This window comes from Chenopodium album, chromosome 21, assembly GCF_948465745.1.
Source record: "Chenopodium album chromosome 21, dcCheAlbu1.1, whole genome shotgun sequence".
Classification (NCBI taxonomy): domain Eukaryota; kingdom Viridiplantae; phylum Streptophyta; class Magnoliopsida; order Caryophyllales; family Amaranthaceae; genus Chenopodium; species Chenopodium album.
Window position 1 is genome coordinate 14,335,411 of NC_137854.1, and position 23,821 is coordinate 14,359,231.

Consider the following 23,821-nt stretch of genomic DNA (forward strand, 5'->3'; position numbering starts at 1 on the left):
CAATCAAACCTAACCTCCGACTCTGATCGTCATCTCCTTATTTCAATCTATTCCTAATCTCTTTGTTGCTCTTCTGAGCTCAAAATCGACCATAACTCCCTCTCTTTCTCGAAGCTCAACCACCCTCTCAAACCCCATAAACAACTCGATATCATTGGTTCCTGCAACGGCGTCGTTTGCATCTCCGACTTCTCAAACAACGATGTCTTCTTATACAATCCTCTCACAAATTCACACCGTAAGCTTCCTTCAATCCCAGTACGTAATATTGCTGTATCCCAGTCGGTGTATCCGGGTTTGGGTTTGACAGCAAGAATGATGATTACAAGCTAAGGTTTTGAGGATTGTTCTAAGGTTTGGAAAGATTAATATTAACACTAAAGCTCAAGTGTATAGTTTGAAGGATAATTCATGGAGATGTATTGAAGGTATTCCATACCATTCGTATCGTGGTAGTTACCATGGTGTTGTTGTTAATGGTGCTTTGCATTATCAGGTTAAGGAGTTCATTGTTAGCTTTGATCTTCAAACTGAGAACTTCTCGCATCATATCGATTACCCGAATTATGCTTACAAGTTTCTTACTGTTATTATGTCTATTAGGGCCTGTTCTCTTACGTTGAAATTAGTTCAGTTCAGCTCTTAATTTCCTTCTCTTATAAAATATTCATTGCAGTTCAGTTCAGCTGAGTTCAGTTCAGTTCAGTTCAGCTGAGTTCACTCAACGAGAACAAGCCCTTACATTGACAGAGTTACGTGGGTGTTTAGGTTTATATGCGTTGAGTCACTTTTTTTATTTTGGTGATGGTTTGGTCATTGGAAAGGTTGATTTGTGGGTAATGAAGGAGTACGGAAACAAAGAGTGTTGGGTTAAGTTGTTAAGTATTTGCCTTTTGGAGATTATTGGGAGACGTAATTATTATACTTTGATTAATAAGCCTTTTATTTACATGAAAGATGATAGAAGAATTTTGTTAAAGGTATGTGAAGGGGATTATTGTTGGTATGATTTGAAGTCCAAAGATGAAAGATGTTACAAGATTCGCGGCACATGATCTGCCAAAGGGAGGCAATAGAAGGGGAACAGGATTATTAATTGGCAGCCTTGTTTCGGTTTAAGATAAAGATGGTTTATGAAAGGTACTCTACTTTGCAAGATAAAGATGATTTCCATTAGACGTATAGAATGTAGATACAATTACTGAAATTTTCATAGTCTCACTAAAATAATGCTAATGTTCTATTCTCAGATATGGAATATGTTCATAAGCTCTTAATAATTGGATTTTGTGTGGCATTTTTTCTGCTATCTTGTAGTTTCAGATTTCATAACTAGACAGTTTTATAATTCATAATTTGAAAGAGAATTCGTTTTTGGTACAATTGTTTTCTATTTGTCAATAATAGTTATGGTTCTCTCAACTCAATTGGTAATTCAAGAGAGATGGAAACATGGTTATGTTGAGCTTTATATCACTTCAAAAGAGGGAGTGGTTTAACACTCTGTAGTATTGTTTTATACTTCCTAACTTTTATTGTTACTCTTGTCTAGTCCCTCTAGTTTGAAGTGTGGGAATTAGATTTGGATTTTGTAATTTTTTTAGTGTGCTATGTTTCCCTCGCTTTGAGATTCGTTTTTGGCTAAATGCAAAAAACACAAAGAAACGAAGAAACATGAAAGGAGAGGGTGAGGTTAGAAGAAGTTCCCAGGGAAGTAAATGAGCTTGTATTGTACTTCATATGTGAATAAGTGGCCAATTATCGAATGCTTTCTTAATGGCTTTCTTCTGAGTCTAGCATACCTCTTTTCTATAGAATGTTCAAATTTAAGCATCAAGGATATATAGCATAATTTAAATTGCGTTCATGCTAATATGGCATCTAGTTCAGCAACACCACCCAGGCCAGCTGGTGAAACTAAGTTTACATTACGGTAGCTAGCCTTGAAGAATCTAGTTTCCCATGCTTAGAATAGAATTTTCTGAAGAATCGAATTCTGGATTCGGAGGAGATGATAGATGTGGCTTTGGTGGCACTTGTAGTGACTCAACCTGACCTTCTAGCATTTCTAAAACTCTGTTCATAGGTGGTCTATTTGAAGGATATGATTGTATACACCATAAGCCAACCAAAATCATTTTCCTTTGTAACTGTTTTGATTGATCATCATCTATTATCCCATCATTCTCAATTTCATCTCTGAGCTCCAATCGACGGTATATCCAATCAGGAAAATACATATCACTGGTACGCTGTGCTTCAGCAACCACATTGTTCCGACCACATACCATGTCTAGGAGCATCATTCCATAGCTATAAACATCTGATTTATGAGAAACACCACCAAAATTTCTGCAGAAAACTTCTGGTGCAATGTAACCGATTGTCCCTCTTGCTTCTGACATTGATATCAAACTTTCCTTTGGAGGACACAGTCTAGCCAAACCAAAGTCTGAAATCTTTGGACGGAGCTCTTCATCAAGAAGAATATTATGAGGCTTAATGTCAAAGTGTAAAATTCGAGTATTGCAGCCTCTATGCAAGTAGTCAAGTCCCTTGGCAATTCCAACTGCAATGCTGAATAATGTATCTGATGGCAATGACTGACTGCTAGCTGAACTATATATAAACTTTTCAAGAGATCCATTGGGCAAAAACTCGAAAACAAGAGCTCGTTTGTTTCCTTCAAAACAAAAGCCTAAGAGGGTCACAATGTTGACATGATTAGTTCTACCCATGCTTACAACCTCGTTGATAAAATCATCTCCATCACCTTTCAACCTCTTTAACTTCTTCACGGCCACCAAACGGCTGTCATGTTGTCTTCCTTTGTAAACAGCACCGTAGCCTCCTTCACCGAGTTTATCTTTGAAATTACTGGTCATTTTCCTTATCTCTCCATAGGTGTATCTTTTTGGGGCTAAAGATCCATAGCTTTTTAGAAAAGCTTCCACATTTTGGTTCATTGCAGTCCCTTTTCTCCACAGAGCTGTAAATTTTTTTGTTCTCTTCCTTCGTTTTGCACAAATAATGACAATTAAAGCGATCAAAACCACAGCCCCAAATGACGAACCAAAAAATATAACTGTAGAGAAAAAAAGGAAAAAAAAAAAAGTTTTATACCGTGTAAGCAATAATTTAAGATCTAAAACCTTAGGATAAAACAGAGCATTTTCTTTGTATAAGTTGCTGTATTATATAATTTGCAGAGTATAGAAAGCCGGCTTTGTAAAGGTATGTAAACAATAGATGCAAATGGGAAATTAAGTTACCTATGAGTCCAACCGGTGTAGCCAGCCTCTTTTCTGCAAGAAAAAGACCATATGGTCAGTAATTTGTGTTTGCACCAAAAAAAAAAAAAAAAAAAAAAAAAAAAAAAAAAAATGGTTGCTGAATGCTCAGCCTGCGACCACGTGCAGTTCACATGACATATGAGGAGAGTAATAAGGGCTCCAAATAAACAGACTTACTACAACATTTTCTGCGACTACAACATGCAATTCGAATGACAAGAGCAGAGTAGTCTGAGCAATCTGGAAACACTAATACAGTATCATGATTTAATGATAACTAAGCAAGTGGGAACAATCTGTTTGCCCAGCAGAAGTTTGTGACTTGAAACTACGAGGGTTGTATGGTTATTTCAGTTTCTGTGAATTGAAAATCAGGTGATATAAAGACTTAGAGTAAATATTGATGCTTAGATCTCAGAAATTACTAAGCATACATGTCTCGTCAAAAAAAAAAAAAAAAAAAATACTAAGCATACATGCAATGCTTCATAATAGTAGAGTGATTATTAGGCTCATCTTTTTTTTTTTTTTTGACTTTTTCTTTTTCCTGTCTTTGCTCTTCGCTCCAAACTCATTAAAAAATGCTCAGGAAATCCATTCAATAAGAGTTACAAGATTGGTTTTAGGCATATTTGATGGAAGATGGAACTCACATTTGACTGTACAATTAATTTTGGTTGTAAGTTTGTAACCTTTCTAAGATATATAAACACCAAAAACAATGACCACAGACAAATCATCAAAAATAGCATAACCACCACATATATATACCCTAGAAAGTAGAAACTTAAATTCAAGGAAGACTCACGGCCATCATTACCCCCTTAAATTCTCTTCTAACCACCACAATTGATACAAAAGCCTAACTTCATTGCTCCGGAATCTATATATTGCACACACACATACACACAGAGACGAGAACAGTAACAGATAGACTTACTGTAAATAAGCTGAGACGGAGGCGGCAAAGGACAATGAAGAGCATGAGCTCTATCAGGACAGAAACAATTGAACTGATTATTAGGCTCATCAAACCCGCACTGCCCCCCAGATTCTAAACAAACACTGCAATTATAAGCTTTCCAGTCCAACCACACTCCCCTTTGAAGCATATCCATAACTTTGCCTTTAGTCTGACCCTCATCGTAATAAGGCACTGCAATAGCTTTACCTTTACACATTTCCTCCAAGTCCTTCAATTTTGTATCATTCCTATACACTGCCAGACTTCCACATTCCACTCTTTTATCCCCATATTCTGTTATAACCTTCTCTGAGCAATTTGGAAACACATATATATAATCGAGATTCGTTGAAATTTTGATCAAATCGTTCGGGGGCTTAGACAGGTTATGAAGCGACTGGAAACAATCCCTTCTGCCAGCAACACCATCAACAATAGCAGAGTTCACGACTCGAAACCTCTGAGTTTCATAAGAAATATTCTTTATAATATAAGCATCCTTGGATAGATTGAATATAGGAAAGCTACCATTACTGCAAGATACCCCAAAACCAGGATACCCACAATATGGTTTTTGATCATTTTGTATATGAAAAGGATATTGTATCATTTGATTCCCACATTTTCTGGGCTCACAATCACCATAATGATTTTCTGATAATGGATTTGATGAGAGCATAAGATGAAACTGAAGTAACAGAGTTAGATTGAATAAGTTTGACTTACAGAAACAGCAGCTTTTTTTCTTCATTTTTTTTTTTTTTTTTTTATGATTGAATAAAATAAATAAAAATCTATGAATTCAGCAGCATTAATTATATGATGGAGAAGAAGAAGCAGTTTTATGAATTGGGGGTAAGAGAAAGTGTGTATTATTTAGTAGGTACCAAGAAATGTATAGTTTGAGGAGACTCTTTGAGTTTGACTTGAAAGGGGTATTTGACTCCATTGTTATTAACATTGTATTGTGATTGTGAAGTAGTAGTTGAATTTGTCTAGATGGGGATGTTAAGGATGAGCACCATATCTTGGACCGTTGAAGGAAAATTTGTTACAAAAAACCATTTATAACAACTATTTTGTCGGAAAAAACCTTATAAAATTTTTTTGGCGAGAAGAAACCAAATTGTAAAATATTTTTGTTGAAGACAACTTGAGATCTCTAATCACTCAATTAATTACTAATTTCCCCTTAATTTTTCTAATTACTCATAAATCTCATTAACCATTTAATAATTAAGTTAATTTATAAAATTAAAAAAAAAAAAAACAAAAAACAAAAACCACCCTCACCAGTCACCACCATCAATCATCCACCCTCTCTTTTATCTCTGTATTCTTTCAAAACCTTCCCTGAACAATCAGGAAACACATATAATCATGACTCGTCGAGAATTTGATCAAATCGTTTTGTATGGACAGGTTATGAAGCAAATGGAAACAACCCTGTATACTAGGAACACCAGCAACAAGAGCTAAGTTTATGACTTGAAACATCTTGAGTTTCATAAGAAATCTATTAACTATTACTAAAATAGAAGTTGCTGACGTCACCATTGCCCACGTGTCGCTTTCTCAATAAAAAATTTCCCACCTAAATGCAATGATGATGTCATTTTTTTTTTTTTTGTATAGCTATCATATTTATCATAGGAAATTGAAACAGTTTTAAATAGCACATTAACAAATGGCCTCCTACAGTGAACTATAAATTAGACAACGTTGAACAGATACTATATCATAATTTTGATTCCCTACCTTATAAAAAGTGGGAAAATACTCTTATGAATAGTGTTAGGACATTTTTAACCCTGAAAATGTTTAATTACCTTTATACCCCCATTAATGTTGTATGAGTAGTTTATGAATAATCAATGTATTTATTTTATTGCTAATTTGTTATTATTGATCAATTTCTCAACATGGGTTTTATCATTATTTTTTTTTTTTTTTTTTTTTTTGAAAGGGTGTTTTATCATTAATTTAATTGCTCACTTGTCAGTATAATCAATTTAGGATTGCTTTAATTATTCTAACCTTCATAAGTTTTTTTTTTTTTTTTTTTTTTTTTTTTTTTTTTTTTTTTTTTTTTTAAACCTAGCCTTCATAAGTATGATTATGAGAGGTTTTGATTTTACATTCTTTCCTATATGAAGCACAAGGAACTATGGAAGCAAGCATTTGTCCAATATAGTGCAAAAGCAACTGTGTTGAAACTGAAATTGATATATAAGAAATTAATTAGGCTCAATTGTGGGTTGGTGAATCGGTTATATTTCGGACAGTAAGAGAAAACCGATGTCCATGATTTTGATATAAGTTTACAAGGGTATTGGTTCATTTAAAAAAGTTCATGAAAGTGAAATCCAAAAGATCATATGAGTAGTTCTAAAAAAAACTAGAAGCTAAGACAAAGGTTGGTCAAATACAATAACCAGAAAGTCATTCAAGAGATTGCGGTATTAATGCCATTAAGATAGTTTAGTTAGTTTGGTGACTCTTAAGGTCCAAGCAATAATTGCCCAATTTTTTACTCATTTGAACTGAAGACTAGCTTGGTAGAAATTTGAATTGGGAATGAACTTGATTGACAATTTCACACAGTCAATCACTCAACATCTACTGTTATTAATCCTTGGACCTTATTTCTCCACTCAACTTAGGGTCTACTCTCATTGACTGAACTGAGCTGAACTGAATTGAACGAGAGTTTTGATTAGTTCAAGATTTCAATCTTTATCCGGGGATCTTGGAGCCTTCTAATCTTGCTACCGACTTAGGACACACTATGTTCGTTGATTCCGAAAGCATTAAGATATGTGAACTGAACTAAACTTATTAGAGCTGAACTGAAATGAATATTTTATGAGAGAAGGAAATTAGGAGCTGAATTGAATTGAACTGAACTTATTAGAGCTTAACTGTATTGTACTGAAAATAATCGTATGAGAACAAACCCTTAGTTTTTGAGGTTACTTGGTCCATTTTGTCCACTCCATTTTTTTACCGATTCAAGAAAATAACTTCATTATTTTTGTAACTTTAACAAAATAAATTAATGACTTATAATATTAATTTTACTTCGTAAAATAAATTATTTACAAGGCAATCATTGTTAAATGACATTTACTGTAATTATTACGATCATAACTTTAACTGATTAAAACTTAAAGTGAGGTGTATTGGTATCTTATATGAATACAAGAAAAATATAGACAAGTGATGTCCTGCTAATTGAACCATTTCAATACATTTCCATGTCTAGAACTCAATACTTTATACAACTCCTTCACTAATTCTAGAGTAATTTGCTAAAGTTTTGAGCATTGCTAAGATACATGACATTCAACATATTAATCGCATATGTACAAATAGTTATAATAAAATATATTTGCAAACATGCATAAGGTATTAAGACTAACTGCAATAACTCAACTTGAAACACTACCTATACCGCGCGCATCGCGCGCGTAGGATCCCCTAGTAAAATAAAAAAATTTAAACTTACAAAAATATACGTAATTCTTATTTATATTCATGTATAATAACGATTTATTTTTAAAATGTACAAAATTAAAAATAAGCTTTATATAAACCGTGCATCGCACGGGTTTCAACCTAGTATTTTTAATAATATAAGCGTCTCCTGATATATTAAACACAGGAAAACTGTCAGAATTGCAAGATACCCCAAAACCAGGATACCCACAATATGGTTTTTGATCATTTTGTATATGAAAATATGAAATGGATATTGTATAGTTTGATTCCCACATTTTTTTGGCACGCAATCACCAAAATGATGGTCTGTTAATGAGAGATGAAACTGGAGAAAGATTGATAGGGTAAGATTGAATATTTTCTTCGTTCTGTTATATCTTGAATTCAACACAACACCAATATATGAAGTCATTAATAATACTGGTAGACTTGATTAGTTGATTATAAGAGTTGGACTCAGTCATTTCATGGGCATAAAGTAAACTGGTTGACTAAAGATAGGGAAATTCCCTGATTCTGATAAACGATATTTGTTTTTTATGGGGACATTTTTGTGAATTAATCAACAACTTTTTCATTATTGTGGGCTCCACAGTTGAACAAAGTTGAATAAAGTTGTTGGTTTATTTACAGAAACAAAATTTGTTTCCCACCATGAGAAATTGGGGTATCCTCAGCTTGCGTGTATGACTTTGTTTTACAGTTTATTCTCCTCAAAGTGAGATATAGAAGGAATTGTGAATAATGATAATACTAAAGATTAGCACTTCTATCATAGAATCCCAACTAGAGGGCCTAAAGAGGCGCACAAATGCAGACATACATTAGACACCACTAGGCCACGCTACTTTCCCTTTGTTAGTCATGCAGACAAAATTATATATAGCCTTTTTTTCCCGGATTTTTTCTTAAAAAAAACTTTAACTTTTTTTTTTTTTTCCCAAAAAAAATTAAAAATCAGTGGGTTCAATGATATCACCCTAAATACTCACTCTACTTGAAAAACATGGCACACAACGACATATAGGTGGCTCAACGATCGTCATATTTATTAGCCATAAACTCATGTTAAGTTATGCCAGTCTATTGCATCTGACAAAAGATACAACTTAGCATAGCTGGATATATAGTACTCCCTCCGTTTCATAATGATGTTCCTGTTTCGTAAATCGATGTAATTTTTTACCCAACTTTGACCGCAAATATCTTTAATCTCACAATAGCAAAAATTATAAAAGTTAGATATTAATAATCTACTCATCAAGACGAATCAAACTAAATCCCACATGACTATATTTATTCTTATAGATTAAGAGAAATTTAGAAGATTCTCTCTTTCTTAAAAAAGTCAAAGTTTCCAAACAGGAACATCATTGTGGAACGGAGGGAGTACTTCGTATTTAGTCAAGTGGAAGACGGCATGTTGTAGAAAAAAATTGTTTGATTACAAAGTATCCAAGGCATGTTGGTGGCCAGTTATAGTGCGCAAAGCTATTAGTATCAATTTTCATTGTAAATGTATTTCGTGTAACAACACGAGCCATAGAGTAGTAGCAACATTATTGAAGTGGAAAAGGTCAAAGCTGACATTTCTTGACATAGGGACCCTTTCTTTAATTTGGACACAAGTAAAAACGTAGGAAGTTTGGTGTAAATTTCAAATACATTAAATCATAGTACTCTTGGAATTATATATGTGACATTAATCTTCCAGGAATATATGAAGCCTTTTTGTCCTTGATCTAATGCATACTCCATATTATGTTCAAGTATAAGCTGCCTACCTACTGTAGGTTACAATTTTGCAAAGCAATTAACTACTGAGTAGAACTACATACATGAAGCAAAGTGATGATGAGAACCTTACTAGATATGTGATGCATATCCTAGCACCATTTGAGGATATTTGAAACCACAAGCCAACTACTGAGTCGTATAGCAGCAAAACAGAATAGGATGCATTTGGTGTCAGAAACAGGTCTAAAGTGTTTTAAGCACTCAGCCTCGCGTATGCAGTTGCCTGCAAGTTTAATGTGCCCATAATTGACCCTAACACCATTAGCCTTAAGCTGCAACAACAAATATAGGTAGTGAAAACATGAAGCAATAATTGTTCTGTTCATTGCAAGATTGCAACACATAATGGTTTCAGCATTTTGATTTATTTCAATACGACTTAAATGGATTTGTGCAAAAATTGGTGGCCAGTATTAACACCAACAAGCTTGTAAAATCGAAAGTATACAAATAATGAAATTTTACTATGCATAAGGAATCTAATATGCAGTGCTGAAAGTAGAATTGATCACGGAATTTGGAATTGAAGATAGGTGTGGCATAGGAGGAACTTGTATTGATTCAAGCGAACCTTCCAGCATTTCTATAACTTTGTCCATAGGTGGTCGATTTGAGGGATATGATTGTATGCACCATAATCCCACCAAAATCATCTTTCTTTGTAACTCTTTCTCTTCCCCATTCATGATCCCATGTACCTCAAGGTCCAATTGACGGTATATCCATTCAGGAAAATACATTTCACTGCCCTGTTGAGTTTCATCAACTCCATTCCTTCGTCCACAAACCAAGTCTAGGATCATCATTCCATAACTATAAACGTCTGATTTATTAGAAACGCCACCAAAATTATTTCTACAGAACACTTCTGGAGCAATGTAACCAATTGTCCCTCTTGCTTCCGACATGGACACCAAACTATCCTTTGCAGGACACATTCTAGCCAAGCCAAAGTCTGAAATCTTAGGACAGAATTCTTCATCAAGAAGAATATTATGAGGTTTGATATCAAAGTGTAAAATACGTGCATTGCAACCTCGATGCAAGTAGTCAAGCCCCTTAGCAATGCCAACTAAAATTCTATACAAAGTTCTTGATGGCATAGACTGGCAACTAGCTGCATCATATATGAACTTTTCGAGAGACCCATTTGGCAAATACTCGTACACAAGAGCATGATTATCTTCTTCGAAACAGAAGCCTAAGAGGGTGACAATATTAACATGATTAGTTCTACCAATGCTTACAACCTCATTGATGAATTCTTCCCCATCACCTCTCAACCTCTTCAAGTTTTTTACAGCCACAAAGCGGCCATCATGTAGTCTTCCTTTGAAAACAGCACCGTAGCCTCCTTCCCCAAGTTTTACTTCAAAGTTATTGGTCATTTTTTTAATCTCTGAGTATGTATATCTGTTTGGAGCAAGAGATCCATAGCTTTTCAGAAAGGCTTCCACATTTCGGTTCCTTGTTCTTTTATTCCACAAAATCATGAATCCTTTTGATGTTCGCCTTCTTTTCGCACATTTAATGATACAAACAATCAAAACAACAACCCCCAATGATAAGGCAGTTGCAACTGTTGAACAGAGAATTGAAAATTTCAGTAAGCAACTCATGCAACTTCCCACGTATAACAATTTTATAATAAGTCAATTATAGAGTAATGTAAGGATGCAGCATGAAATATTGAAATATACATATTTCTAATCACTCTCATGAGTCATGACAAGAAAAATAAAATGGGATTGGATACCCTTAATAGAGGAGGAACGTATGAACCATTTATAAACCCGAATTCAATACATACCAAAAGAGTTTTCTGTAATCTTATCTAATGTAGGACAATTCACATGCGTAAAACTAGAATTCTACAACCTTTGTCTAAGTTCAAATATATACAAACTACTTTTAAATCTGAGAATATTCAATTACCTGATCCCAGAATAAATGACTTCTTTGCTGCAAGAAAACATAGAATGGTTAGCGTTTGCAAGATATAATTTTTTTTTTTTTTTGAAAAAAAAAATAAATAGAAAACCAACAATAAAAATTAGGTTATTAACTAATTATAAAAATAAATAAATAAATAATACAGGCTACATGATGATATCCTTATGTTACCTTTTTGCTTATTGATGCACTGGAATTTGTCAATCTTGGGTTCCTGACAGTAGCCTCCTTCAGTAATACACTGTGAACATTCATCAGACAATTCTACAACCAACTTTTGGGGATACCAAAAGGGCTTACAGCTGGTAAGTATGTCAAAGTTACTATTAGTATCATAAATACTGAAATTTTTACAGCCAAGAATACGACGTAAATTGCCAAAGTCATAGCCACTGATATTTGAGTTCCTATCACACTTCCAAAACGTTTCATTCTGCAAGGTTGTGAACCTGACAGTAGTAGATTTTGGAAGGCTAATGCTGTTGCCTTCAAACAAATCACATGCGTCAGAGCTCGCAATGTAATCTAAATTCTCATCACTGACAAAGAAACTCCTCTGATTTGAAAAGGTATTCATAATTGCATACCAAGGTCCTGTGTGTGATAAACCAATCGTCGGAGTAATATCAGTACAGTTGATCACACAAATCCCACAGTCTGGTTTGAAGGCGGTCGTGAAGGGGTAACCGAGGGTACCAAGTGCTCCACACTGAAAGGTAGTTGGGCACGAATGCCCCATTTGTTCAGCAGCTGAGCATGAGAGTAGTATAAGGTGAGAAACAAGGAAAAAGAGGATACCAGAAGTCGATGACATCTGATCGAAGACCCTTATCATGATATCAAAATACAGAGGATTTTGTGTGATGATAAATTGATAATAGAGCGAATGAAGAAAATTCAATGGTTAGGGGAGTCTATAATTGCAAGGTAGACCTGGCAAATGGGTCATTCGGGTCGGGTATGGGTCGGGTCAAGTTCGGGTCGGGTCATTTCGGGTTTCGGGTTGATTTCGGGTCGACTGATAATCGGGTCGGGTATCGGGTCAACACTTCGGTTTGGGTTCGGGTCACGTCAAGTTTGGGTCGGGTCAGTTCGGGTTGGGTCAATTTTAGAGTCGTCGGGTCAATTTCGGGTGATGCATTGGGTTACACATTACAGATTAATAAAAAAAATTAAGTCAATTTGATTGCGGTTTTTTTCTATTTCTATTTGCTAAGGTCAAGTCTTTAGCTTAAATAGATTCTAGTCATTTCAAGTATAAGATAATTTTGGTACGGGTCACTTTGGGTTTCGAGGCTATTTGGGTCAATTAATTCAATTTAAAGGTCGGGTCAACTTCAGGTCTGGGTCAACTTCGAGTTGGGTCATTTCGGGTCTCGGGTCAACTTCAGGTCGGGTCATCTCGAGTCGGGTCGTTTTGGGTTTCGGGTCAAGGCCGGGTCAATTCCACTTCGGGTCGGGTATGGGTCGGGTCGGGTTGCTTCGGGTTTTGGATCAATTTCGGGTCACTGGTTTCGGGTCGATTTCGGGTCATTCGGGTCTGGGCAAATGCCAGGTCTATTGCAAGGGCCTCGATTAATTATACAGTGATAATTGTTACTTGTGTATGTTAGCAGGATGTGATATAAGCTTTTGAATAAAATTCTTCCGACAGTTATTCAACATGCTTGACTAATTAAATTGCACAATTGATATATTTTGGATCATTGAAAACTCAACTACGTAGCATGTTAATATTCACTGCAATCCTGTATATATTTGACATGCAATTTTATTAATCATGTATTAGTAGAAAATTTTGATACTATATTAGTCCCTTATCTGAATGATTTTTTTAGACTCCCCTAGTCCCCTGTATAAATATGACATGCAATTTTTTATTTGTATCATTTTGCTGGATGCTTTTATTTTATTTGCATCACTTCTATATACTCCCTCCGTTTTTAAATATTTGCTCCATTTCTCTATGCACGGAGTTTTAGGAGAAAGTAATAAAATATGGAGGTAGTGGGGTTGGTGGAAGAATAAAAAATTGTAAAAAATCAAAAGCAGTGGAGAGAATTGAAGGAGAAAAAAACGGAATTAATATTGTTCGTTATACACTTATACTTGGTGAGAGAAATTGTTAAATATTGTAAAAGCTTTCCAAATAAAGAAATGAATCAAGTATTTAAAAACGGTTGGAAAAGAAAAGTGGAGCAAGTATTTAAGAACGAGGGAATACATATCTCTTACTTTAAACCCCACTCAAATAATTTATCATTTCTCTCTCATGGTCCCCACTACTCCCTCTCACGTACTTTCACTTCACTTTTATGGTCCCTACATTATTTTTACCATAATAAATTATTTATCGACTTACATTATTATATTACATCAAATTCATTCTCCTAAAACTCCACACAAACACAAGTGATGCAAATAAAAATAATAATAAAAACAGAGGGAGTACTATCTTATTCCTATAGTAATTGGCACAACCAAAATTAGGCATGGTTCCAACATTTTTATATCTAATTGCACATTTAAAAAATTAGTAGTAGAAATTAATACAATATCATTAAATTTCACATTAATATTCAGGATTTTTTTTTTACTTTTTACACCACAAATAAGAATATAAGATCCAATCTGATTTTTTACAGTATAAAAATCCTATGTATATTACTGAACCAGAGAAAAATAAAAAATTTGGTTCACAACCGCATAACAGTCAGTCAATCTGTTAATGGGGCTCACCTTATCCTACACCCCATCTACTACTTTAACTACACCACACCACACCACACCACACCCTCCAAGCATATCAAGCACAACCATATCTCCTTTTCTCACGCACTCCTCCCACCACAACCAATCAACAATAGCAGCTCCCACCCATATCATTCCCTATTAATGCACCTCTCACCTTACCTCTGTCGCTCCATCAACAGCAGCATACCCAACACAAACAATCACTAGCACCTTGCTGCAATCCCCGAAGGGGTTTCAGGTTTCTAAGATAACTTAAATCATTTAAAATGGGTTAATGGAGGGTTTAAAATTAAGTTTCCATGTATTTAGATGTCAATCTCAGATGAACCATGGACCTCCATATAAGGTTCCAAATCATCCTGTAAAGAGAATCTGAATAAATGAATTTTAAAAAATATCAGGAAATAATTGAAATAACAAGAAAGCAAAGTAAGTTCAGATAATATAATTGATATCAACTTCATTGTTAGAAAGATTAATCCTCCCAAGGATCAACAACGCCTGAAATACAAAATTACAAATGAAATATTGATTTAAATGATAATAATGCAGATTAGCACTTCTATCATAGAATCTATGTACATGAAGAATATTAAGCCTTTAGGCTTTAAGCACAGCTGAACACAAAAGTTCAACCTCAAATCTCATCTAGATTGATTCTACAACCATAACTACATCCAATGAACACTAAATTAAATAATCAATTATTTCTAAAGATTACATATATACTAGGTGTACTAGTTAAAGCTAACTACTACCTAAAAGAATCGCCTACCAAATGAATTAAGAATTAAAAGAATTGGATGGTAGGTATAACAACTAATAACGTTGGAGACAATATGGATTACATAATTTTGAGACCGCTAGGGCGTTTTCCTTCCATGGCATCTTTCTTGTCTCGGCAATCACTGCAGAGGAAAGGACCCTGCCAAGGCTTGCTGCAGGTGGAGAAAATGGAACCGGCATGGACAGAGATGCCTTCATTTGCAGCAAGGTCTACTTGGCATATAGCACAATTAAAACCAGAGGCTGATTGAGCAGAGGAATCATCATTTCCTAATCTAAAAGCCAAAAAAGCAGGAAATACATTAAGAACCATTAACAAGATTTAAGCAAAAACAGGTGGCACATGTGACTGTGAAGAGAAGCATAATGAGTATACTTGACAGAGTACCAAAAGAGTATTCTTGACTATTTTTAATTTTACGCAAATAGCCAGTTTGGCACAAGGTTATGTGTAGTTAGTGGTCACGAGTTTGGGAAAGCATGGAATGTCTCATGTCATCGTCAATGATAATGTATACAATAATAGTTGGGGTAGTAAATTCATAAAGTTGATGATACATTGGATTTTATCATGCAGAATTACATACATTCAATACCACAGTACAAAAAAAACAAGAAAAAGTGAGATCAAAACACGATTACTAAATGGGTATGAAATAAAAATAAAAAATAAAAATATGCAGACCCCTGAATGACATAATATCCCATTAAAAAGACCCTATCCCTGCCCTCTTTGCAGTCTCACCATACACAGTCACTGCCATAACACCAACCACGACTAGAACCAGCCATGGACTATCCAACTAGCCACCTCAACTGAAATAATTTAATATTAGAACGAAAATTATTAATTGTCCATAAATTCGTCAAAGAATGATACAGAAAAACACTAGGACTACCAGCTACAAGAATAGACCTCATACTAATCAACTTAGCCTTTCCCAACCAACCATGCATGGTGCTCTTCCATCATTGTTACCTTAGACAGTGAATTAGTGAACATCTTATGGACTATGAACAAGAAGTGGGAAAAATAATTTGTAAAACAATATCAGCCTAATTTAATACACAGGATGATTTAGCTGCTATGTTCCCCAAAAGGCCAAAATAATAGCTGTTAAGGGGCCATAAACAACAGGAATATTCAAGTACCTAAAAGAGTTAGGTACATCAGACTGATTATGTTGGTAGTAAACTTGTCATGTGCTAACAGAATGAAAAGTGCCTCCCACCTTCTCTGAAAGCACATCCTCTAAATTATCCTCAATTTCAGCATATACATCAATTTTGGTTTCACACTCTAGTCCAGACAGAGAGAAAATTGTCAACACATTATCTGCTCTGCCAATGTACATTCACTCAATCGACACAAATCACTTTAAAGGGTAAATCACAGAGAGAGAATTGTTGTAATCTTTAAGTTTATCTGCAGTTGTCAATCTGCAAATTAAAAGTCACTAGAAGATCGCAACCAAAAAAAGCATGAAGATAGTGCAGCTAGGATAAAAGGAAAGAAAGACGTTTGTTGTAGTATGAGAGCACTAGAGCAAGAAAATTGGATTGCTTTAAGCTGACATTTGGAAAGAACGTTTTCCTGAAGCAGAAAGGTAGGAATGCGAAACCACTGAAAGGAAAATCAATCACGGCCAAAGAATACCTAGTACATCAGGTTGGATAAATCCATGGGAAAAGTAGATGATCCATCTTTCTTAATTATTATGCTCCCAGTTATATCATGGTAGCACCAAATGCCATGATTTGAAGCATTGTTCAAGCCATATAAATCAAGCTTGAATCCAAACTTGTAAATGCCTAAAGCCCAACCACCAGACCAACTCCCCTCCTTCCCCAGGGCAAAGAGACAAAAGAGCCAGTGAAGAGTCAGTTAAGGAATGGCAAATACAGCAGAGCAAGAACTGATCCTACACAGAGCACCTATTGCACCATTAAATGACTACAGGAAGGCACAACTTGCCTAATAGGCCATGCAATGATAATTTTCTTCTTGGATGCCAAAAGAATAAGAGGCTACCAATTTAAATTATAAAGTAAGCCTAATTAGCAGAAAGAACAAAAGGTATTAATACATTTCAACCATCTTCATTCTATATAGCATTTAATTAATAAGAAATTCTACCTTCACCACCCACCAACTAATATTAATACTTAACAAGTTAACAATCATCCCTAAAACAATCCATGATGCTTAATTCCCAGAAAAAATGCAACAATAATTCAAGGGCATTAACAATAAATCCCCAATGACAAATATCACTAAGAATTCATTACGTTCACTTGATTTTCCCTAATCTAAACTTACTGGGGTTATTGGCCCTTTTACTAATCTATATTTAATTATTTCGTAAGATAAATGATATAAAATTAAGGATACATTAATAAGTAGCTAGCAATTAGCATTGCTCGTATCGTTAATATCTTATTTGCCGTGTGCACACGTTTCTAGAATGGTAAAAGAAAAAGTAAGATACTAGCATTCGGTTGATTAAAGGTGAATATAAAAAACAAGATAGTGGAGTTTGTTTATTTGATAAGGTAATGGTTTGCTTTATTAAAAATGAATAAAGAAATAATTAAAGGTGAATAGGGACTTTACTTTAGGGCAATGTTTTTGGGTTAAATGAGACTTTAATATGGGGTAGAGAGAGTATTAATTATGTTCGTTAAAAACTATTGACAAGGGTTAATGGCAATTATTGATAACCTTATATTTCCTGAATTTACTTTAAAGGTGCATAATTTTAGAAAAAAAAAATTAAAAAAAAATAATAAGTCACCACTAGAGATAACTTATTTGTCTTAACATCAAAATTGAAAGTAAATTCTTCTGTGAAGCCACTGAGGACTTAACAAAAGATTAAATCCTTAATAAGACAAAGAAAAACAATTTAAGGAATATCTGCCATCTCTTTTATCCCGATAAGCTATCAACTCTCAGATAATTCCATATTCACCTTGATTTGAACTAACCTGTCTAAATGTTTAAAAGTTTATTTTAAATTACTAAATAGCAATCTAATCACGTTGAAGAGGATCTATAGAGCTTTAGTCCAACAGGCGCACTTTCACCTAGTTCTCCACCAACAAATCTAATTGGCATAACAACATTACACATTTAAACATAGCATGACAGCAATTCAAGTTCAGTGGAATGAGAAGTATCAGTGATCGCTTTTTCTGCATACTGGAGGCACCAAGTCAAATTCCATCCAAAAAATCATATCATTGAAAAGTTTGCAATCAAGCTGTTAAGAGACTATTGAAGAGGTAAAAAAACAGAACGTAGGGAATCCAATTGTAAAATGTAGTATAAAGGATAACTCCTGTATAAATGCACACTTTTTAAACTTGAATTCCCAGTGGTGCATCACAAATTCATGGTATAGCAGATACAGGGTAAAAAAAATGTAGCCAATCAATTTACATGAACTATATCTTAGGATGCTAATTATTATCTAACCTTACTCGAGAACTAGTAGATCAATAATTGAACACACTGCTTCTCATTTACCTTGTTAAACTTGAACCACCAAAGTTTAAACAAGCTTACCTAACTAGAAAGACAAAAAATATAACTCCAGGACATAAAAAATGATACTGACCTTTCTGCAAGCATAGCTGATCCTTCTTCAAATAGCTCTTCCACGATAATTAAAGGTGATAACTTCTTCGATGATTTGTTTGTATAGTTAAGAAGCTTCTTCCAGAAATATAAAGCTTTAAGTTTGTTCTGCTTTTTAGGAGGTGGCAATAGTGGTACAGCATTTTCAGGTGGGATTATGTCAACAACTACGCACGTTGTGTCATCCTTGAGTCCCTTTGTCCTTAGGGTTTCCTACTCACCAATCATGAGAAAAAAAGCACATAAATGACAGTAATATCAACATCTTAGGTTATCAAGTAATCTGGAAGATTGCCATCTTTTATTCTTGTGTAGATACACAATCCTCAAGGAGATAAATTATGATCATGCATATTGAAGGTCCGAGCTTGAAGGTGGATTCTAACACATATGCATGCTTCTCAAGCAAACTGAGAAAATGAAGCATGTATAAGAATTAGCATTACCTTGACAACTTGCCTGGCAGCAAGATCAGCTGGCAAACCACGACATGATTTTGCAGCCATCTCTGATGATAAAGCATCCCAAACGCCATCTGATGCAATTATGAGCCTCCCACCAACATGTGATAGCTTTAATTCATAACAAATAAACATTAAAAAGCAACAACACATACAATAATTATTAAATAAGATACAAATTTACTAGGCCGTCAAACAAAAACTATTTTTCAACAACAACAAAAAAAAAAAAAAAAAAAAAAAAAAAAAAAAAAAAAAAGAAAAAAGGTGATGAAGATACCTTAACTTGTTTGACATGTGGAATTGGAACTATGAATTCTCCCACATCCACATCTCCAATTGACCTAGAAAGGCACAAACCCCCTGGCCAGCAACGGAGAGGCCCAATCTGTACAAAGTAAGTATATTTGTCAAGGAAACATACTTGATTTGAAAAAAAGTTCAGCGTAAGTATCGACAGAAGCACAAAAGAGAGCTCAGTAGACTGCACAAGGCTGACATCTCACCTCTACACCTCCAACAATGCTTAGCCTCCCAACTTCACCACCACTAGCTATTACACGCTGCCTCCTGCAGTTAAATTTACGATTATATTTTGTATGCAGCTAAGCAATATTATTTACGTAGTAAAAAAAATTGTTTCAAAAAACAAAAGAGAATAAATTTACAATTATATAATGAAAAAAAGAGAAATAATAGTTGCAAATAAGATAGATTTAAAGGATAGAAACATACTCTTCCTCATTGTCTTCCAGCCTATGGTCAACAGATAAATCTGAAACTGCACCTCCCTGTATATCTAATACACAGCGGGAATCACCAACACATGCAACAGTAACTGTCCATCTGTCTACAATTACAAAAGTGGCTGTGGTTCCTGAAGTTTTCCCTGATAACAAAGTGAAGATGAAATCACTTAAGAGTTAAGACACCCGGAATGAAACATCCATTCATCCACCAATCATTGGTGCACCTAAAGTTACAAAATGAAAGGAGGCTTAACTACCTTTAAGCTGGAATTCCTTGTCAGTTTTGACAAATCCAGCAACTAGTGCTCTAGGTAAGGCATGAAGCCATTCATCACGACCAAGCTCTCGAGGCATCGCAGCTAACACATGATTCAGTAAGTTATCCCTAGCGTATATGGCAGCAGCATTTCCATGATGCCCATCAAAAATCTGTATATCAGCCAAGAGCAAAAAGAGATTAAAATTTGACAATTCTTAAGAAATTACTGAACATGCTCTAACCCAGCTAAAATTCAGATTGTGTGATTATTATATATGCAGCTAAAATTGAAAAATTATTCCCTAGTAGTCAAATACAGAATGGAACTAGTAAGCATATAGATCTGGTTTCAGTCAGATTATTACAAATCCCTATTACATTAAATCTTGAGACTAGATCAACACACATCAAAATCCCCAACAAATTATAGCATCTATCTAAAAAGGCCCGTCCAGAATCATTCTATTTATTTTTGTTTTATTATTATTATTATTATTATTATTATTATTATTATTATTATTATTATTATTATTGTTTACACCACTCTATTATTAGCAATTATAATTCGGAGAATTATATAACCATAAACAAAAAGAATCAAAACAATAAAATTAAAAATAATAACAATACATGAAAATTGAAAATTTATAATGAAGCACAAACAACAAATAAATTACAATTGTATTTGTATATCAACAAAAACTCAAAAACAGCAAAAAAAAATAAAATAAAATAAAATAAAATACCCAATTGCTACAAAAAACTGTTTATACAATTATACTCAAATCCAAAACAAAAATGTAAATCAAAATAAAGGTAGATCACATACAGCAAAAACTGAAAATGTTGAAGCGGAATTGCCAGGAACTCTCTGACAATCAGTTTTAACCAAGTAAAAATCCTCCCCTTTCTTAGCTTTCTCAGCATAACCATAGCTAACAGATGGTTTTTCCATCTTCTCACTCTTCAATTCTCTACTAATTAATGCAGCTAGTGGTATAAGTTCATGATGTTGATTATTCGGTCTTCTCGAATCTTCTCTTGTCGCCATTTTCAGCCAAACAACCCCTTCAATTTCCTCTAAAAAAAAAAAATCACCAATTTTTCTTCTTTCTTCTCCCAATCATATGCTGGATTTCAAATTTTGGGTTGTACCTACCAAATTGAAATTTCTGGAGATCTGAAAAGACCCAGAAATTATACCAAATGATTCAGAATCAAAAACCCAGAAATTATACCATATGATTCAGAATCAAAAACCCAGAAATAATATCATATGAATCAAAACCCAGAAATTACAATATGATTCAGAATCAAAAACCCAGAAATTACAATATAATTCAGAACCAAAAATCTCAGAAAGTGTATTATATGATTCAGAATATTTTAAAAAATCCAGAAAATGCAGAAAATAAGAGGATAATATAAATTGGGGGAGTAATAAAATTACCCGCCAACAAAATGAGGAAGACAGGAGTCAGAAATTAGATCTGAAAATGACTGAAGTCGACAAAAAAGACAAAGTGCAAGTGATGAAGAAGAGAAAAGGGGGAGAAAATCGACACGGCAAGGATACGCGGAATTGATTATCTTATACCAAATATCAACACCCAAATTATGAACTGTAAAATAAGGCCACCAAAATTAAAATTAAATAAAACCCAATTGCAATAATTAAGAATTGATTGAAGTGAAATAGCTAAGAAAGTGTAATGGGTTTTGATTAAAATAATTCAAGTAAAAGGGGAAGACTTTGTTGAGAAATGGGGGATTATTTTAGGAGGATAAAAAGGTGCGACTTTTTTGGGTGTTTTTTGCAGGTAAAAGGAGGATGGTGAAATTGGAGGGATGAGAGAGTCAGATATTTTTTAGGAGACTGGAATTTAGACACTCTTTTGGACTCATTTGCTGTAATTAAGTAAAGTTGTATCCTTTTGTAATGAAACCATGGTCAAGATTTTGGATGAGATGAGACTCATGAGAGGATGATAGAATAGCTGGTTAGTTGTCCAACTTTTCGAGGATGTATAATTAGATTTCACGTGATTATATTTTTCATATTTTTTGTTAAAAAATCTCTTAGATGTTTCAATTATTAAATAATCTTAGGGCTTGTTCACATTTACTTAATTTCAGCTCCAATCAGTTCAGTTCTGCTCCAATTAATTCAGTTCAGTTCAGCTCTTAATTTCTCTCTCTCTTAAAATATTTATTTCAGCTCAATTCAGTTCAATTCAGTTCAGTTCAGCTCTAATCAGTTCAGTTCAGCTCCAATCAGTTCAGTTCAGTAAATGTGAACAAATCCTTAGTTTATACTTTATACTTATTAGAAAGGTCCATTTTACATAAACTGAGTGATATATTGCAATTATTGATACTGACATATTTTTTATGACAAAAAAAATAACAATCTCAATTATTGAAACTTTAATTAACAAAAAAAAAATACTCATTTAATGAAAGATGGGAGATGAGAGATAGCATAAAGTTTAAACTAAAATTAATAAAAATAAAAAAAATAAAAAAGTTAATAAATACTCTGTGTCCATCGATAGGAGGGAAGAGAGTGTAAGGCCATGTTCACTTCACCTTAAAAAAATAATATTCAGTAAAAATAATTCTAGTTTAGTAAAAATCAGTAATGGTTAAGAAGAAATATAATAGAGAATCACTATAAAAAAAAAAATTTAGTTTAGCAAAAATAATTTCAGTTCAGTAACATTAATTTTTGTTCTGGTAAATTTAATTTCAGATCAATAAAAATAATTTTAGTTCAACAAAAACAATTTCAGTTTAGTAAAAATTCAATTCAGTAAAAATAAGGTAAAGTGAACGAGGCCTAATTTTAAGTCTTTTAATAGTTTCAAGATTATCCTGCAAAAACGAAAACATGAAGATTATTATGGTACAAAGGTAGAACATAATCACTAAAGATAATCAAAATCATGTGGATAATGATAAAAATTAAAAAAATACAAACAAAGTGTTGAAAATAAATACAGCCATATAGGTGAAGAAAGTTTAATATACATTTTTTTTTTTTTGCATTTATATGCAATTACAAATATTTAATTAGTAAGACCCTATTCTTTTCACCTTAAAAAAATAATATTAAGTAAAAAAAAATTCAGTTCAGTTCAGTAAAATTAATTTCAGTTCAGTAAAAATAAGTTCAGTTTAGTAAAATTCAGTTTTCTTAAAGAAGAATTATAATAGAAAATCAGTAAAAATAATTTCAGTTCAGTAAAAATAATTTAATTTTAGTAAAAATAATTTCAATTCAGTAAAATTAAGTTCAGTTCAGTAAAAATAAGTTCAGTTCAGTAAAAATAATTTCAGTTCAACAAAATTAAGGTGAATCAAACAGGGCCTAAATGGAGATAAGACGACATTTGTTCTACAACTTTTTTATGACAAATACTTTGTAATGATATTCATATGTTAATTTATAACTTTATATTAAAAACGAAATCAGGCACATGTCATCTCTTGGTTAAAAATTTTCCCAAAGTTTTTTTATTTTTATTTTTTTGGCCAAACTTCTTAGAGAAGTTTTTAATACAAACTATACAATAAAATTTTCACTTCCAATTTTATAAGTATATTCCATTTATACACATTCAAACAAAAATGAAAATTATGCAAAAAAAAAAAACCACATTTA

General features: G+C 33.5%; 3 protein-coding genes and 1 pseudogene across 3 annotated transcripts; all 4 read right to left on the minus strand.

Moving 5' to 3' along the window:
• Positions 1–1,734: 1,734 nt before the first annotated feature.
• Positions 1,735–5,155, minus strand: LOC145600475 (LEAF RUST 10 DISEASE-RESISTANCE LOCUS RECEPTOR-LIKE PROTEIN KINASE-like 2.1). Its single transcript, XM_081656367.1, has 3 exons — positions 4,234–5,155; positions 3,273–3,305; positions 1,735–3,085 (listed from the first exon to the last, which is right to left on the minus strand). The coding sequence occupies exons 1-3, from the start codon at positions 5,006–5,008 to the stop codon at positions 1,953–1,955; spliced, it is 1,941 nt and encodes a 646-aa protein (XP_081512493.1). The 5' UTR covers positions 5,009–5,155; the 3' UTR covers positions 1,735–1,952.
• Positions 5,156–9,861: 4,706 nt separating this feature from the next.
• Positions 9,862–11,239, minus strand: LOC145601929 (LEAF RUST 10 DISEASE-RESISTANCE LOCUS RECEPTOR-LIKE PROTEIN KINASE-like 2.5 pseudogene; annotated as a pseudogene).
• A 109-nt stretch (positions 11,240–11,348) lies between these two features.
• Positions 11,349–12,422, minus strand: LOC145601932 (uncharacterized). Its single transcript, XM_081658022.1, has 2 exons — positions 11,680–12,422; positions 11,349–11,517 (listed from the first exon to the last, which is right to left on the minus strand). Exons 1-2 carry the CDS (start codon positions 12,341–12,343, stop codon positions 11,483–11,485), a joined length of 699 nt encoding a protein of 232 aa, XP_081514148.1. The 5' UTR covers positions 12,344–12,422; the 3' UTR covers positions 11,349–11,482.
• Positions 12,423–14,696: 2,274 nt separating this feature from the next.
• On the minus strand, positions 14,697–21,937 carry LOC145601927 (putative protein phosphatase 2C 15). Its single transcript, XM_081658018.1, has 9 exons — positions 21,608–21,937; positions 20,987–21,337; positions 20,156–20,327; positions 19,885–20,038; positions 19,656–19,719; positions 19,430–19,537; positions 19,135–19,260; positions 18,669–18,901; positions 14,697–15,323 (listed from the first exon to the last, which is right to left on the minus strand). Exons 2-9 carry the CDS (start codon positions 21,206–21,208, stop codon positions 15,107–15,109), a joined length of 1,296 nt encoding a protein of 431 aa, XP_081514144.1. The 5' UTR covers positions 21,209–21,337; positions 21,608–21,937; the 3' UTR covers positions 14,697–15,106.
• Positions 21,938–23,821: the final 1,884 nt, after the last annotated feature.

What these genes read in the sequence shown, in the direction of transcription:
- LOC145600475 (XM_081656367.1), bottom strand. Translation starts at nt 5,008, where the DNA reads ATGAAGAAAAAAAGCTGCTGTTTCTGTAAGTCAAACTTATTCAATCTA. An exon ending in TCCGTCTCAGCTTATTTACA is followed by an intron (nt 3,306 to 4,233) that starts GTAAGTCTATCT and finishes TTTTTCTTGCAG; the next exon opens with AAAAGAGGCTGGCTACACCG. An exon ending in TACACCGGTTGGACTCATAG is followed by an intron (nt 3,086 to 3,272) that starts GTAACTTAATTT and finishes TTTTCTCTACAG; the next exon opens with TTATATTTTTTGGTTCGTCA.
- LOC145601932 (XM_081658022.1), bottom strand. Translation starts at nt 12,343, where the DNA reads ATGATAAGGGTCTTCGATCAGATGTCATCGACTTCTGGTATCCTCTTT. An exon ending in GTGCATCAATAAGCAAAAAG is followed by an intron (nt 11,518 to 11,679) that starts GTAACATAAGGA and finishes GTTTTCTTGCAG; the next exon opens with CAAAGAAGTCATTTATTCTG.
- LOC145601927 (XM_081658018.1), bottom strand. Translation starts at nt 21,208, where the DNA reads ATGGCGACAAGAGAAGATTCGAGAAGACCGAATAATCAACATCATGAA. An exon ending in CAAGGAATTCCAGCTTAAAG is followed by an intron (nt 20,039 to 20,155) that starts GTAGTTAAGCCT and finishes CTTTGTTATCAG; the next exon opens with GGAAAACTTCAGGAACCACA. An exon ending in CTGCCAGGCAAGTTGTCAAG is followed by an intron (nt 18,902 to 19,134) that starts GTAATGCTAATT and finishes ATTGGTGAGTAG; the next exon opens with GAAACCCTAAGGACAAAGGG.